The sequence below is a fragment of the Capsicum annuum genome, chromosome 4 (assembly GCF_002878395.1).
Source record: "Capsicum annuum cultivar UCD-10X-F1 chromosome 4, UCD10Xv1.1, whole genome shotgun sequence".
Lineage (NCBI taxonomy): Eukaryota > Viridiplantae > Streptophyta > Magnoliopsida > Solanales > Solanaceae > Capsicum > Capsicum annuum.
This window is the reverse complement of record NC_061114.1, coordinates 169,603,320-169,619,119: the sequence shown is the minus strand read 5'-3', so window position 1 is coordinate 169,619,119 and position 15,800 is coordinate 169,603,320. Positions and strand designations below refer to the sequence as shown.

The window sequence follows — 15,800 nt, the reverse complement described above, 5'->3', positions numbered from 1 at the left end:
GGGTCACCTTGTCTGATCCCCCCTTGAGCATCAAAAAATCCTTCAAGTTCTCTATTAACATGAATTGAGAATTTCACAATAGATACAGTATTACACCCAGTTGATCCACTTAGCACCAAAGCCCATTTGCCCTAAGACTGCTAGGATGTAACCCCAATTGACTTGATTATAAGCTTTTTCGATATCAATTTTACATAGTATCCTGGCTTCCCTTGTGAAATTCAGGAATCTACAGCTTCACTAGTAATCAAAATTGCATCCATAATTTGTCTTCCTCTAATGAAGGCCATCTGTTGAGAGTCAACTAAAGATTCCACCACTTTTCCAACCTTTCTGTTAGTACCTTCGAAATCAGTTTGTAGAAACTCCCATAAGACTTATTGGTCTGAAATCTTTTAGTTCTTTGGCCCCTTTCTTCTTGGGATCAAAGCTATGAAAGTAGCATTGAAGCATCTTTCAAACATTTCTTGAATATCGAAATTATGAAAAGCCTCCGTAATGTCATACTTAAATGCCTCCCAGCACTTTAGGTAGAATCCCATTGTGTATCCATCAGGGCCTGGGGCTTTGTCTATTGCACCCAGTTTGAGGCAATTATACACTTCCTGTTCATCAAATTTCTCCTGTAAAGTTGCTTTCTCTGCTTCTGAGATGGTGGGGAAATTGCTTATATTTCTTGTTGGTCTCCACTCTTCCTCTTCAGTGTATAGCTTTCTGTAAAACTTTACCATCTCCTCTTTGATTCTTGATGGCTTTGTTATAATTTCCCTTGCACATCAAGTTGGTCTATGCGGTTGTACCTCTAGTGAGCATTAGCAACTTGGTGAAAAAACTTGGTGTTTTTATCCCCAGGCATTCTCTTCATTTTTTCGGAACTTCCTCCAACTATAGGAAAGTCTCCGACTTCTTAGATGATTTCTCCTCTGTCAAAGACTTGGTTTCCAAGATAGATTCAAGTTCTTCCATTTGATTGATCAATCTAGACTTTTGCATTTTCAAATTTCCTTATTCACTCTTACTCCACTCTTTAAGCTTTGCTTTGAGTGCTTTGAGTTTGGAAGCTAAAATAAAATCAGGCCTCCCAGTAAACTCAAAAAAACTCCACCAGACACTAACCTTATCCACAAAGCCTTCAGTTGTCAGCCACCAATTTTGGAACTTGAAATAGGATTTTGTTACTTCGCAACTACCACATTGAAGTGCAATAGGCACATGGTCAGCTATTAGCCTATGTGATGGAATTTGCTTAATGTTTCTGAAGCACTCATCCCATACAGGAGAGAGGAGGATTTTATCTATTCTTGAAGCAACCTCTAGGTTGTCTCCTTTGAACCATGTAGATGTTCCACCTTGAAGTTGTGTGTCAACTAGCTCCATATCCACAATGAAATCCGAGAATTCCAGCATTGTTGATGCATTGTTGATGATCTCCTGCTGCAATTTCTTTTTTCAAGAATCTACAAACATTAAAATCACCACAGATCGCCCAAGGGCCCTCCATTAGAGCTCTCACAGCCCCTAGTTCATCCCATACTAGTCTTCTTTCCACTTGGCCATTTGGTGCATACACGCCAGTATGTGACCTGAGAAATCTTGTAGAAGAGATTCAAATCTGCAGGTTTAAGAGTATGCACCAATCTGCAGTACTTCACCCTTCCATACTCGATAATCCCATATCATAATTATCCCCCCTCTTGTTCCACTAGCTTCCAGGGTCGCAAATCTTGACCATCTTCCTCCCCCAATCTGATTGAAGTGATCTTTTACAATCTCCTTCTAGTTTTGTTTCTTGCAAGCAAACAATGTCTGTTTTCCAGTCCAGCAATTGGTTTTTGACTATCCTTTTCTTCCCCATTACATAAAGAGAGTTTTACATAACCAAGGAACTACAACAACAACAACAACAAACCCAGTGTATTCCCACCTAGTGGGGTCTGGGGGGGTAAGATGTATGTAGTCCATACCTCTACCTCTGATGAAGTAGAAAGGCTGTTTCCGAAAGACCCCCGGCTCAAGGCACGAGATACCACACAAACACATAGTAAAGCACAGAAACAGATTACATAACATAAATACGGCACCCAAAAGTATTATAAAACAGAGGAAAGCAGAGGAAAGCACACAGATTCGTAATAAAACATGGAGCACGGAACACGGAATCATAACAGGAATAAAACCCCCACCAAGTAATTCCCTACACTAGCGACGCAAACTGGCCCTAATCCTCTGCCATAATTCGCGTCTTCCAGATCTTCCTATCTAGGGCCATGTCCTCGGTGAGCTGTAACTGTTCCATGTCCCGCCTAATCACCTCACCCCAGTACTTCTTCGGCCTACCCCTACCCCGCCTAAAACCATCCAACGCTAGCCTCTCACACCTACGGACCGAGGAATCCATGCCCCTCCTCTTCACGTGTCCGAACCATCTCAATCGTGCTTCCCGCATCTTGCACTCCACTGAAGTCACACCAACCTTCTCCCGGATAGTCTCATTCCGAACTCTATCCTCTCTAGTCAGTCCACACATCCAGCGCAACATCTGCATTTCTGCCACCTTCATTTTTTGAATGTGGGAGTTCTTAACTGGCCAACACTCCGCTCCATACAGCAAGGCCGGACGGACTACCACCCTGTAGAATTTGCCTTTAAGCTTGGGCGGCACCTTCTTATCACACAGCACCCCCGACGCGAGTTTCCACTTCATCCATCCCGCCCCAATACGGTGCGAGACATCCTCGTCAATCTCACCGTTACTCTGGATCACGGACCCAAGATACTTGAACTTATTCCTCTTACATACCTCCTGTGCTTCCAGCTTCACTCAAGAGTTCGCCTCCACACCTCTAATTTGTCATTCACACCCCCTCGAGTCTCATCTATCAGAACTACATCGTCCGCAAAAAGCAAACACCACGGCACCTCCCCTTGAATACGCCGCGTCAACACATCCATCACCAACGCAAACAAAAAGGGACTAAGAGTAGATCCCTGATGCAATCCTGTCAGGACAGTGAAATGCTCTGAGTCTCCTCCCGCCGTCCTCACCTGGGTTTTCGCTCCATCATACATATCCTTAATTACTCTGATATATGCCTGCGGTACTCCACTCACCTCCAAGCATCTCCAAAGCACCTCCCTGGGGACTTTGTCGTAAGCTTTTTCCAGGTCGATAAACACCATGTGCAGATCCTTCTTCCTTTCCCTATACTGCTCACCAACCTCCGTACCAGGTGGATTGCCTCCGTCGTCGAGCGGCCGGGCATAAATCCGAACTGGGTTTCCGAAATAGACACTATCCGTCTTAGCCTCACCTCGACCACTCTCTCCCAGATCTTCATAGAGTGACTCAATAACTTAATCCCTCTATAGTTATTGCAACTCTGAATGTCCCCCTTATTCTTATAGAGAGGGATCATGGTACTCCACCTGAAGATTTCATTAAACAATCCAGTCAACCACCTTACACCAGCCTCTCCAACGAACTTCCAAAACTCCACCGGTATCTCATCCGGCCCCGTCGCCCTACCCCTTCGCATCCTGCGGACAGCCTGTCTAACCTCTTCTACCTTAAAACATCTACAATAGCTAAAATCCCGACACCCCTCTGAGTGCTCCAGTTCCCCTAACACAATAGCTCTATCCCCTTCGTCATTCAAGAGCCTATGGAAGTACGACTGCCATCTCTTCTTAATGTGGCCGTCCTCCACCAACACTCTACCGTCTTCCCCCTTAATGCACCTCACCTGATCGAGGTCACGACCCTTCCTCTCCCTAGCCATGGCGAGTCTAAACAACTTTTTCTCCCCTCTTTTCCCCTGTAACCCTGCATACAAGCTCTCAAAAGCGGCCGTCTTAGCTGCCGTGACTGCTGACTTCGCCTCCTTCCTCGCTAGCTTGTACTCTTTCCTGTTTATCCGCTTCTCTTCTTTGTCCTTACTTTCCACCAACTTAGCATACGCCCCTTTCTTGGTCCCCACTTTCTTCTCCACCTCTTCATTCCACCACCAATCCCCCCGATAGTGCCCGGCCCGGCCCCTAGAAACACCCAACACCACACTTGCATTCTTCCTGATGCACCTTGCCGCCCTGTCCCACATACTATCCACGTCCCCCCTACACTCCCACACCCCCATTCCCGCCAACCTCTCCCCTATCTCCTACGCATTCACTGGCGTCAGGCCGCCCCCACTTAATTCTCGGTCTACACTCCTTACTCCTCCTCTTTCTATCCTTCTTTATACCCAAATCCATAACCAAGAGCCTATGCTGGGTCGAAAGATTCTCAATCGGGATGACTTTACAGTCCTTACACAACGCCCTATCCCCTTTCCTAAGCAACAAAAAGTCAATCTGAGTCCTGGCTATCGCGCTTCGAAAGGTAATCAGGTGCTTGTCCTTCTTCGGGAAGCCCGAGTTCACCACCACCAGCCCAAAGGCCCTCGCAAACTCCAATAGGGTCGCCCCCTCTTCATTTCTCTCCCCAAAACCAAAACCACCATGCACATCACCAAAGCCTCCCGGTAGCGCCCCGATGTGCCCGTTGAAATCCCCTGCTACAACAATCTTCTCCGAACTAGGCACGCCTCTCACCACCTCTTCCAAAGCCTCCCAAAACCGCATCTTCTCCTCCCCCTCCGATCCCACTTGCGGCGCATAAGCACTACACACGTTCAGGGTAAACCCCCGAATGACCAACTTAATAGTCATCAACCTATCGTTGATCCTCTTCACCTCCACTACCTGACCTCTAAGCTCTTCATCTACTAAGATGCCAACTCCATTCCTACGCCTCTCGCTCCCAGAGTACCACAGCTTGTAACCATCCACATCCCTAGCCTTAGACCCTACCCACTTGATCTCTTGGACACACGCAATGTTGATCCTCCTCTTCCTAAGAATCTTCACAAGCTCTATGGACTTACCCTGAAGGGTCCCTATATTCCAAGACCCAACCCTCAGCCTACCGTCACTCTCCACACGCCCTCCACTACCCCCCCCCCCCGCGGCCAAACCTTGGCCTCCCTCCTACTCCCGCCCTCTCCTCATCCCCCGCCCCCACCACGGCCCCACGCCCCAACCCCCTCGGACATGACCCTATCCACCCATTACCGCCCACAGCCACAACTGCACGAAAGTATAGGAAAATATAAAGATATACACGGTGGTAGTATCAAAGCAGCAGCAAGGAAATACAAGGCTCACACAAATTCAAAGGAATACTCCCGAAACAAAACTATACTCAATTAGGGGGCAAACACCGCTGGACTCAACACCCACAGCCCCAAATACAGGTTCCCAGCCAATAACCCAATCCAAAGCAGTGGAAGAAACGACCACAGCAACAGCAACAACAGACAATGTCCACAAATCCCACGCAAGTCAAGGTACAGGGGCTACTACTAGCATAATACTAAGAATGGAATATGAAATAATGAAATAAAATGAGATATGAAATAACGAAATAACAAAGGTTAGAAGTCACCGGATTTCGCTTGGAGCTGCGGCTGCTGGAGACGGAGCAGCGGGTGCAGACGAAGTTGCGGCTGAAGACCGAGCTTCGGCTATTGGAGACCGAGTTGACGGCTGGAGACCGGGCGGCGGCTGGCTGAAGGCCGAGGTGGGGGAGGGGGCTGGTGTACCCCACCGGAGAAGGAGGGGTGGGGGGTATGAACACCGGGGGGGGGGGGGGGGGAACGGCTTGGAACCGGAGGTCGGCGCCGGAGGGTCGCGGGGAGCGGCGACGGGGGTCGGGGCCGGCGGTCGGGTCGGGTCGGCGCCGAAGGTCAGCGACGGCGCCGGGGACCGGGGACCGGTGCGAGAGAGAGGGAGAGAGGGTAGGGAGAGAGAGAGAGAGTCGTTGGAGAGAGGGAGAACCGTTAGGGCGGCGTCAGAGGGCGGCGCCGGAGGTCGGCGCCGGGGACCTGAGGTCGGGACCGGAGATCGGGTCGGTCGGCGCCGACGGTCGGCGACGGCGACGGTGGCCGGTGACCGGTGCGAGCAAGAGAGAGGGTAGAGGAAGAGAGAGAGCCGTTAGAGAGCTAAGTGGGTATACATAACCAAGGAACTACTAAAGAGAAATCTTTTTCAAGGTATTATTAAGGATAAGTTTGTAAAAACACTATTTGTTTTCCAGGAATGAGTAGTTTCTTAAGGGGTGTTTCCAAGCTGAAAACACCACTTATTTAGGAGAGGCGGGCATACTACGGAAATACAGAAGGTTATGTATGCTAAGTGTATATTTGTTAAGCATGGATAAACTTGTTGTACTATAACTTAGTTATATGTTCATATTCTCATCTTGAGTTGGCCAAATGACCTTACTAGAACACTAAGGGCCTTAAGAAACATGCTACTGTTTTTTTCTACTTTCCCCCCACTTCCTTTTCCTATCTTTGGCTACACATTGTTGAAGGTTCGACTGTTAAAAGCATATTTCCTGAAGTCACCAACTCAGTTTGACAAGGAGAGCAAAATATACTAATATTTGGGAGAATAGGTACATTATTTTGAGGACATGATGCATCTCTATTACAGACAGACAAACAAGGAATTCTGACTAACAGAGCATGCCCAAGCTCCACCGCGCAAAGGAGAAGCAAAGAAAACTGTTACCTATACATACAGACAGACAAATAAGGAATTCTGACTAACAGAGCACGCCCAAGCTCCAACACGCAAAGGAGAATATCAAAGAAAACTGTTACCTATTCATAGTGGCAGGGGATATAAAGGTGGAAAATTCTGTCACCTTTTTCGGACCCACATGCACTTTCAAATAGGCAATTCAACAACAACATACCCAGTGTATTCCTACACAGTGGGGTCTGAGGAGGGTAGAGTGTACGTAGACCATACTACGACCTCAGATGAAGTAGAGAGGTTGTTTCTGATAGAACCCCGGCTTAGCACCGACAGCAATATAACAAACACTAAACATAAATGCATATAAACTAGTATAATCTGCAAAATAAACTAATGTCATTAGCCATAAAATAATACTACAACCACAAGATAATACTAAAAATTATCTATCTGAAACCATAGACAACACTCAACACCACGAACAAGAAACTTCAGACACAAATAAAGACCGCCCCCTATTGTTACCAACGTACTCTCACCCCTTAAGCCTCTACCCTAATCCGCGTTCTCCACACCTTCCTATCAAGGGTCATGTCCTCTGTAAGTTGTAACTGCTCCATATCATGCCTAATCACCTCCTTCCAATATTTCTTCAGCCTACCTCTACCCCGCCTAAAGCCATCATAGCCAGTGTCTCACACCTCCGCACTGGAGCATCAGAGTCCCTCCTTATCACATGCCCGAACCAACGTAACCTTACCTCTAGCATCTTGTCCTCTACCGAGGCCACTCCCACCTTCTCCCGAATAATCTTATTCCTTACCCTATCTTTCTTGGTATGGCCACATATCCATCGCAACATCCTCATCTCTGTCACCTTCAACTTTTGGATGTGGGAGTTCTTAATTGGCTAACACTTCGCTCCATACAACAATGTTGGACAAACTACCACTCTGTAGAACTTCCCTTTAAGCTTCGGGGCACCTTCTTATCACATAAAACTCCCGAAGCGAGCCTTTATTTCAACCAACCAGCCCCAATACGAAATATTACCAGTTTCAATCATATCGAAGCCTTAGATGTCTGCATGAATGAGACAAGATGTATTATAAAATAGAATGTAACACTCTCCTGGAGATGTAAGGAACTTGTACACAACATTCTAGTAAACAAGCTCTTCAAAATAGAAGACGACTGATGCTACCCAAAGTCTCTACTTTAGCCACCTCCTTTTTATATTCTTTGCCAAATGTAGGAAGTGATCCTTCCCCTCCCACATTTACTTCCACTCCTCAAACCCTTACTCTTTACAATCCCCAACTAAGTAAATTGAGCGACCATCTCATCTTCAAGCTTGAACTATTAGAAAGAGCACAACTTTAGTTACTCTATTGTTATGTCCCAACACGCCTCCTAATGTCAGATTCTTTTTTCATGGGCCAAATAAGAGGAAAAAAGCATTTTTTGAGCGAGTGAGAAATTTGAACCATTATCTCTTAGCTGCTTTGATACCATGTTGAAATCTATAATCATCTTAAACTAGTATTTTGGGCTTGACTCTTATACATGGTCTACAACAATTGGTAGATAGAATGCATCATCATCTCCTTATACAGTCTTGGGCAACATCAGATGAGCTAACTTTTGAGGTTGATTTAAGCACAAAGTCCACCGTTTTTTAATCATGAAACCACAACGGAGAGAACTCGTTTTTACAACCATTTTCTATATTCATGTCCTATCGCACTTGGCTTGTCTCTCTCAATGTAGGACCATCGAGCCACTTGCTTTCTCTCTTCTAAGAAGAATGAGACATGGGAGATTGTTGATTTACCTCCGGGAAAGAAGACTGTGGGATCTAAATGTAAATGGGTATACACAGTGAAATTCCAGCCAAGTGGGGAGATTGAGAGATATAAAGTTCTATCGTTATGGCTTCTCTCTCTCTCAATACAGCCCACGATGCTATTCTGCACTTTTATATCTCTCTGCCAATTCAACCCATCGAGCCACTAAAACTGTTCCAAACACACCCATTATTCTCTCTCTCTCTCTCCTATGGCACTTGGCTTGTCCCTCTCCATTTAGAACACTTGAGCCAGTTGCTTTCTCTCTTCTTGTTCTATCGTTATGGCTTCACTCTCTCTCTCAATACAGCCTAAGAAGCTATTCTGGGCTTTTATATCTCTCTGTCAATTCAACCCATTGAGCCACTAAAACTGTTCCAAACACACCCATTACTCTCTCTCTCTTCAAAAACTAATAGTAACAAGAAAATTCTTCAGTTCATGTGTAAGGAGTGAGTTAAGAGTATACATTTCTTCCTCATTAGTTGTGCGAGGGTTGAAAATATCCCAAGTCACTTCATCCTTAACCTTAATGTCTTGGATTGAATGCACAAATACTTCCACACCAAACATAGGTTAGCCATTGGGTGAATTTTCCTAGAGATGTAGTATAGAAAGTAAAGACAATGTTCACACATATTTTAGATGTTTTGGTTTTGCTAACTGATCATCAGACACACATGAGGTTATTATTTCTGAGGAGCTTTTGGACATTAACAATTATATCATGCCCCGGGAAACCACAACATAGGACTGGCCATCAAAGAATCATCTTTATGCTTTACAAGAACCCATATTAGAGTATATCCCTGCTTTTGCGGGGAGCTAATATTGATAGTTGAAGGTCCACAGCCCAGCTTTTAGCATCGCAAATATAGTGCAAAAGGCATGTAAATGTTTACGAAAAGTCAATTAGCAGGAAGGAATAACTTAAGACATTAATTGAGACGTGCTAAATCATAGCATCCAAAAAGATATCCCACAATGTTTCTTTCAGATCTAAAGGACCTATAGACAATAAGCTAAATCAAAATTGAAAAGTGAAACGAGGTTTATAGGTTAACAAAGAGAGAAATGAACAAACTAGCAAGTGCTTACAAGAAATACGAAACAGGTTCAAGAAAAAGAAGCTAATGAAACCTTGTTATCTTTTCTTAGTCTATTTTGAAATGTAAAGTAAAAAACCTTGATATATCTTTAACAAGCAATTACCCAGATCAACAGGGAAATCAGGAAAATGCTATATCTGGTTTTGCCAAACATAAGTGGAATGTAGCTTTCATTTTGAGAGTCCACTATAGCAGATAGTCATAGATGCTGCGTTTAACCCTGTAAGTAGATGTTGTTACCCAAAACAAAAATCCACTAAAGAAACTTTAATAATCTTGCAGCTGTTGGAATTTACTCTTCCATTTAAGTGTATTTGAAGGTTGCAAATTGCAAGTACTTCTCACCTCGACAAAATCAGTACCATTAGCAGCAAAAAAAGGTAGTCCTGCTTCTCCAGCTATAGCTTTTGCCAGAAGTGTTTTGCCAGTTCCAGGAGGACCATGGAGAAGCACACCTTTTGGGCAATAAATCCCTTTGTCTTGAAACTCTTCTTCATTCCTCAGTATCCGAACAATCTCTTGAAGTTCTCTCTTAATATATTCTTGGCCAGCAAAATCATCAAAAGTTATACCAGTTTTTTCTTCTGCTGATATGAATTTTGCACTGATGGCAGATGGTAAAAAGAAAATTAGAATTTAATACTGAGTTATGGGGTCAAACTGCAGTCTAAGTGGTGGTAGGGGGGTTATGAATTGCACAGTGTTTTTCTATAAAGTAATAAAGATTTTATTGATGTTCAGGAAAAAAACAAACGCCCATACAACACAAAAGACATGACAAAAAGTAGAAAATCTACAGAAACAAATATTTTTCTACAAAGGCACCCAATCTTCTATACCTACGGGATCTCATGGGTGCACCAAAAAGCAATAAGGGATAAGAGGCTAGTCTTCAACACTAAATTCATCATCATCCCTTCAAAAACAATCCTATTTCTCTCTCCACACAACCCACTAAGTGTTAATGGAGCTACGTTCCAAGCCGTATGCCTTTTCCTCCCTCTGCCACAATTACAGCTGGACAAACATTGCTTTCATAGTGACAGACATCATCCATTGTGCTCCAAACCATGCCAGAATTTCCCATCACAATCTCAAGAGTCGAGACACACCAGCAATGAAGAAGTAGATGGCCAACATCTTTACCCAAACCCTGCCCATATACCACTAACTGATATAAGAGAGTTTCTCTTTCTTAAATTCCTGGCGTCAAGATCACCCCTCTATCTGCTAACCGTGTGAAAAAAAAAAACACACATCACTTGGAACCGTAGAAATCCAAATCAAACCATAAGGGAAGTCAATCTCCTTCCTGGTCAACATATTCTCACAATGTGACTTGACATAAGAGATTCTATTGTTCCCCAATCCCATCCCATACATCATGTCCCCTCAGTGAGCATCCTTGTTTGTGTAGCAAATCTAATAAATTTAGGAACTCCACCTCTTCCTAGTCTCAAAAAAATTTCTCCTAAACTGCAAATTCCCAATAGCTTCCCCATCTTGTAATTTCCAAACTCGCTGGAAGTCATCTCCTTTTGGCTCGAATCTATATAAGTTGGGGTATGTAATGTACAAAGCACTATCCCCTCACTACTTATATCTCCAAAAGCTTACTCTCCTCCACCTCCTACTCTAAATGCCACATTATCGGTAAATTCTCCCCATGTGAACTTTGAATTTGTGCAGCATTTCAGATTTTTTTAACTTCCATAGACAAGTCAAAAGTTTTCAGGAAACTGGTCCTAAAAGAAAACGATGACCTATCAATGCTCACAGTAAAACCGATCTGATTCAAAACATACATAATTTCAAGCCTTACAGTGACAAAGACGAAACTGGATAAAATGTGAGGAAAGGTATAAATTCAACTTCTCTAGAACATACAAAAATTGAAAGGAAGTTCAAAGCCAATAAACAGATAACAAGCAGCAAAAGTTTTCAATTACCGGCTCTTTCCTAATGAACCAAGCGCACGCTGCTTGAGTGGCTCTCTTATCTTTTTGGGAGGGCTTCCCAAATCGCAAGGTATTAGTTTCGAATAAATTGGTCTCATCTTATTATCAATCCAAATGTACAATAGAACTGAAAGGGCCAGCCGCATAGACCACACAACTGCTGTCGCGACAGTAGAGTAAACTTCAGCAGGGATGGTATTCGCATTATACACGTCAACATTTACAAGCTGTTGATGCAACTTCCTCCAAACATCATTCCAGCTATCTATTGGCATCCGGTCAACAATATGACGCTTGAAAACAATTTCCTTTTTAGTGTCCCCTCCTGAACGATTTGCTTTTCCATCCTTGTAATATGGCAGAATCACTACAAATAGACCGGAAACCAAATAAACAAACTTGGGAAATCTGTAAGATATTAGTTACAGATAATATTGCATAACTGATAATTAGTGAAAAAACATCTTACAACAAAAACAACAAACCCAGTGTAGTCCCATTGGGTCTGGAGAAGGTAGAGTGTGCGCAAACCTTACCCACGATTACCCCTATCTCGTGGAGGTAGAGAGGTTGTTTCCGAAAGACCTTCGGCTCGAGTAATTAACAATAGATAGTAACAATGAAACCTTCCAGTACCTAGAATTTTATCAGAGGTTACCAAAGGTACTAATACCTAGAATTATATTATTTCAATTTGTACACCTGCTACCCAAATGCACAGACAGTAGCTTAGTTTGGCGATCTGTTAATTTTCTTGGAAGGTGCAACCATACGAGAGTTGCTCCAACCACATGCACCCAATTTTTACCATGTGTACTGGACAGGAAAGTTGTCTTCTACCAAGAAATAAATTCTTTTAGATGCTCAAAGGCATCAAGACCTCTTATTGCTTGGCATATGGCGTACAATCTCGATCTATCATCAAACAATATGAAAACAAGAAACAAATTGAGAATAGTTAACCTGATACTGTCTGCCCGTAGTTCGAATACTCCATGAACTGCACATTGTTTGCATTCAGAAGGTTTTGAAATTCACTGTAGTCTATCCTATGAGAATGTTCAGGATCCCACTCTGTCCCCTTCAGCTTTCCCTGCATGGACAGCAATTTCCTACTCCATTCTGAAGCCAACACAAGCTGCCTCTCCAATTGAACATTTGCCTTTCTTTCAAACTCCTCTAAATTATTTATCCGTTCACGCTCTGCCTCCTTCAGTTTCTGAGATCCCATTAAACAAAACATAGTATTAAAAGCAATTTCCTGTATGTAACCTGAAGCAACAAGTCATCATTGCTTTTTTTTTTCGTTAAGCCATAATTGTTTTACCACATACTTTTAATCCAAATAATGTAAAATTTCCTGTAAAATATGGTTATCTCGGGAATCATAATCATACTTGAAATTGTTAAATATACAATCGAAATTACAACAAGAATTTTTCTTTTTTTCCAAATTATTATAGGGATTGAAAAGCTACCACCTCCCTGTAAAGGGATTACCCAAAAACATACAAATTCTGCAATAGACTAGAGTATTCGGAAACCAAAAGGAACAACTTTGTATCAAGTTTCATGGAATTCTTTCAACAAAATAATTTATGCAATCTCCTTCACACAGGGGTTTTCAGTTGCCCAATTGTGATAACTACTCACTCCGTTTCAATTTGTCTGTCTTAATTCCCTTTTTAGACCATTTCAAAAAGAACGCCTCTTTCTGTTTTTGACAACTCTTTAATTTCTACTTTCCATAAGGCATGTTGATAGGGGAATTCCTAGCTCGAGACCTTTCACACGAAGCCAAGCACGTGAGTTGCAACGACTCCAAGCCTTCTTCACATCCTTGGCCGTGTGTGAGGCCCTTGTGAGCACATCTAAGGGCCTATACTTATTAAAGTGTGAAGAGGCCCACCAAAGCACCCCAAACCCACCCACTTAATGCCAAGGGTGTCTTGGTCTTTTGTCCCTCTTTTGTAATTGACTACATAAGCCATGTGTTAGGGCTAGTCCTCTTTAGTTCATTCATATTTTGAAGACAACAAACACTTGTAATATTTTGAGACTTCTCTTTCTCATTTGGAGAGGCCAAAACTGAAACTCACTAGTAGAGTAATACTAGTGTTTTATCTTGACTAGAAACTAGGATCTCGGGGTTCTTTGAGTTCCTCTTGGTCCAAGTAAGAACTTGGTATTGATATTCATTAATCTTAGGGTTCTTTCTCTTGTTAGGGTTCTTAGATCATTGAATATTGTGTGTCAAGTTTCTATCTCTTGTAATCTTGTTATCATTGTGTTGTTGAATCTAAAAGTCTAGTGAAGTCGTGTGGGGCTCTTTCGATTCACTAGCATTGCTGTTATTGTGGTTCTTGTTGGTAAACTCATTTTCTAGTTACAAAACCAAGTGTTGGAAGACTAGTGAAGCCGTGTGTGGCCCTTTTCGATTCACTAGCACTTTGTTGATCATCTTGTTGTCCTTGTGTTGGCTTGAATCTCTTGATACACACTTAGTTTTATCACATGTTTAAGACCACATGATTAAAAAGCATTTTGGTACATTCTTGCATATCTTCAATTTGAGATCACAAAATTAAAAATGCTCTTAATTTTCTCAAAACTCCTTGCCAAGCCAAAACCAGACAAACAAACTGAAACAAAGGGAGTACTATGTTTCGGCAGAAAGAATAAAAACAATTACATCAGGAGACTTAATTAATTATTCGATGGTCAAATTCTGTGATTGTGACCTTGAACGCCAAGATAGTACACTTGAAAGCATACCAATCGGCAAATTAGCAGAGAAAAAACAAGCAAAAACTAACACTCTTCCCTGTAAAGGTAATTACGCCTAAACTGATAAATTCTTCAACAGACTGGAGTATTTGGAAACGAAAAGGACTCAACTTTGTGTTAAGTTTCATGGAATTCTTTCAACAAAATAATTCATGCTATCTTCTTCACACTTATAGGGATTTTGAAATGACAAATTGTCATAAGTACTATATTTTTATACAACCGTGATTTGCAAGGCAGCTTGTGCACGCACTTTGACTAATTTCACGGCTTACCTACCACCTCCCAACAACAACAAGTACTAACTAACTCTGTCCACCAAGGTTGTTAAGACAAATGGGAAGAAATCACCTAATGTTTTTGTCTCTATTGAAATCTGAATATAAGAACTCTGTGTTTCTCAAACACTTCATTCACCACAAGGCCACACCCTTGGGATTACAATTGTGAAATTGTTTCCGCAGCAAGCAAAAAAACAAGTATATCGGAGTGTTATGTTAATCAATCGACTGCCAAATTCCATAATTTTTTACCTTGAAAGCCAAGTTATTATTTTAAAAAAGGCAGGAAAAAGCTAAAACTAAAACAGATTCTTCACATATGCATCAATGCAAGTAGGCGCAAAACCAAATTATTATTATTATTTTTTTTAACCAAAAAAAAAAAAAAAAAAAACCTCAAAAAACTGCTGAGCTGATTCATCTTCATCAGAATTGGAAGTGGAGGCAGCTTGACAAAGTTGGAGATTGGAGCGAATAGATAGGGGATTCCGACGAAGTTTAAGGTGCAAATTAAAAGCGGTGAATGGAGATGGAGGATATCTGCTTGGTAGGATTTTAGGAGGGAAGGAGGGTTTAACCAAATGAATATTCGATGTCATCTTCTAACATTACCTCATAGGCTCATACCTCCCTTCTCCCTCTTTATCTTTTCTGAAAATGAAAAAATACAACTCAACTTCACTTCTATACGTAATTAGAAGTGCAAGACAAAAGTAGAACACGTGATTGCAATTTTTAAGTTTTCGAAAGTTTGACCATTAAAATATTTTAATTATTACAATTGAGCCGTGGGTATCACAATTGAAATTTTTTTTTAATCTTCTTGTTGAATTTTACGATAAAAAATATAAAGAAAGAAGAGGCTTAAATCTAATAAAATGGCTTAAATCAAATATTCAGTAGATTATTGATTTTCAACAGAGCAAAAATTAAGAATCATGTAAACTTACCTGATAAAGAGAATACACACCTTACATTCGCTATTGTTTTATTTAATTATTATTTTTAACATAGGAAAAGAGTGTTGTTTTTTAATAAAGAAGGAAGAGTTTAGATTTTCTTTTCTTTGTTTTATTTTTAAAGCGGAGAAATATTAATTAATATTGAGGAGCTGTAAAAAGTTGAGAAAGATGGCTAGACATATTTGATAGAAAATTTGCTAATGTTAAGAAAGTGTGAAGTATTTGGTAGCAAATTTGTGATAGATACACGTTTTTTGTACCTAAATTTACTTTA

At 41.8% G+C, this 15,800-nt stretch overlaps 1 protein-coding gene across 2 annotated transcripts in view; it reads right to left on the bottom strand.

The window, feature by feature from the left end:
• The window catches only part of LOC107853331 (probable inactive ATP-dependent zinc metalloprotease FTSHI 4, chloroplastic), a 28,745-nt gene extending 13,498 nt beyond the window's left edge, over nt 1-15,247 (bottom strand). The window contains exons 1-4 of one of the 2 annotated variants that reach the window (XM_016698334.2): nt 14,960-15,247; nt 12,460-12,715; nt 11,488-11,863; nt 9,884-10,142 (exon numbers count right to left, since the gene is read on the bottom strand). In XM_016698334.2, the coding sequence (XP_016553820.1) occupies nt 9,884-10,142; nt 11,488-11,863; nt 12,460-12,715; nt 14,960-15,163 (1,095 nt within the window). In that variant the 5' untranslated portion in view covers nt 15,164-15,247. The remainder of the gene's footprint in view (nt 1-9,883; nt 10,143-11,487; nt 11,864-12,459; nt 12,716-14,959) is intronic. The other variant, XM_016698333.2, reaches the window with a different exon arrangement.
• Between the last annotated feature and the right edge of the window lie 553 nt (nt 15,248-15,800).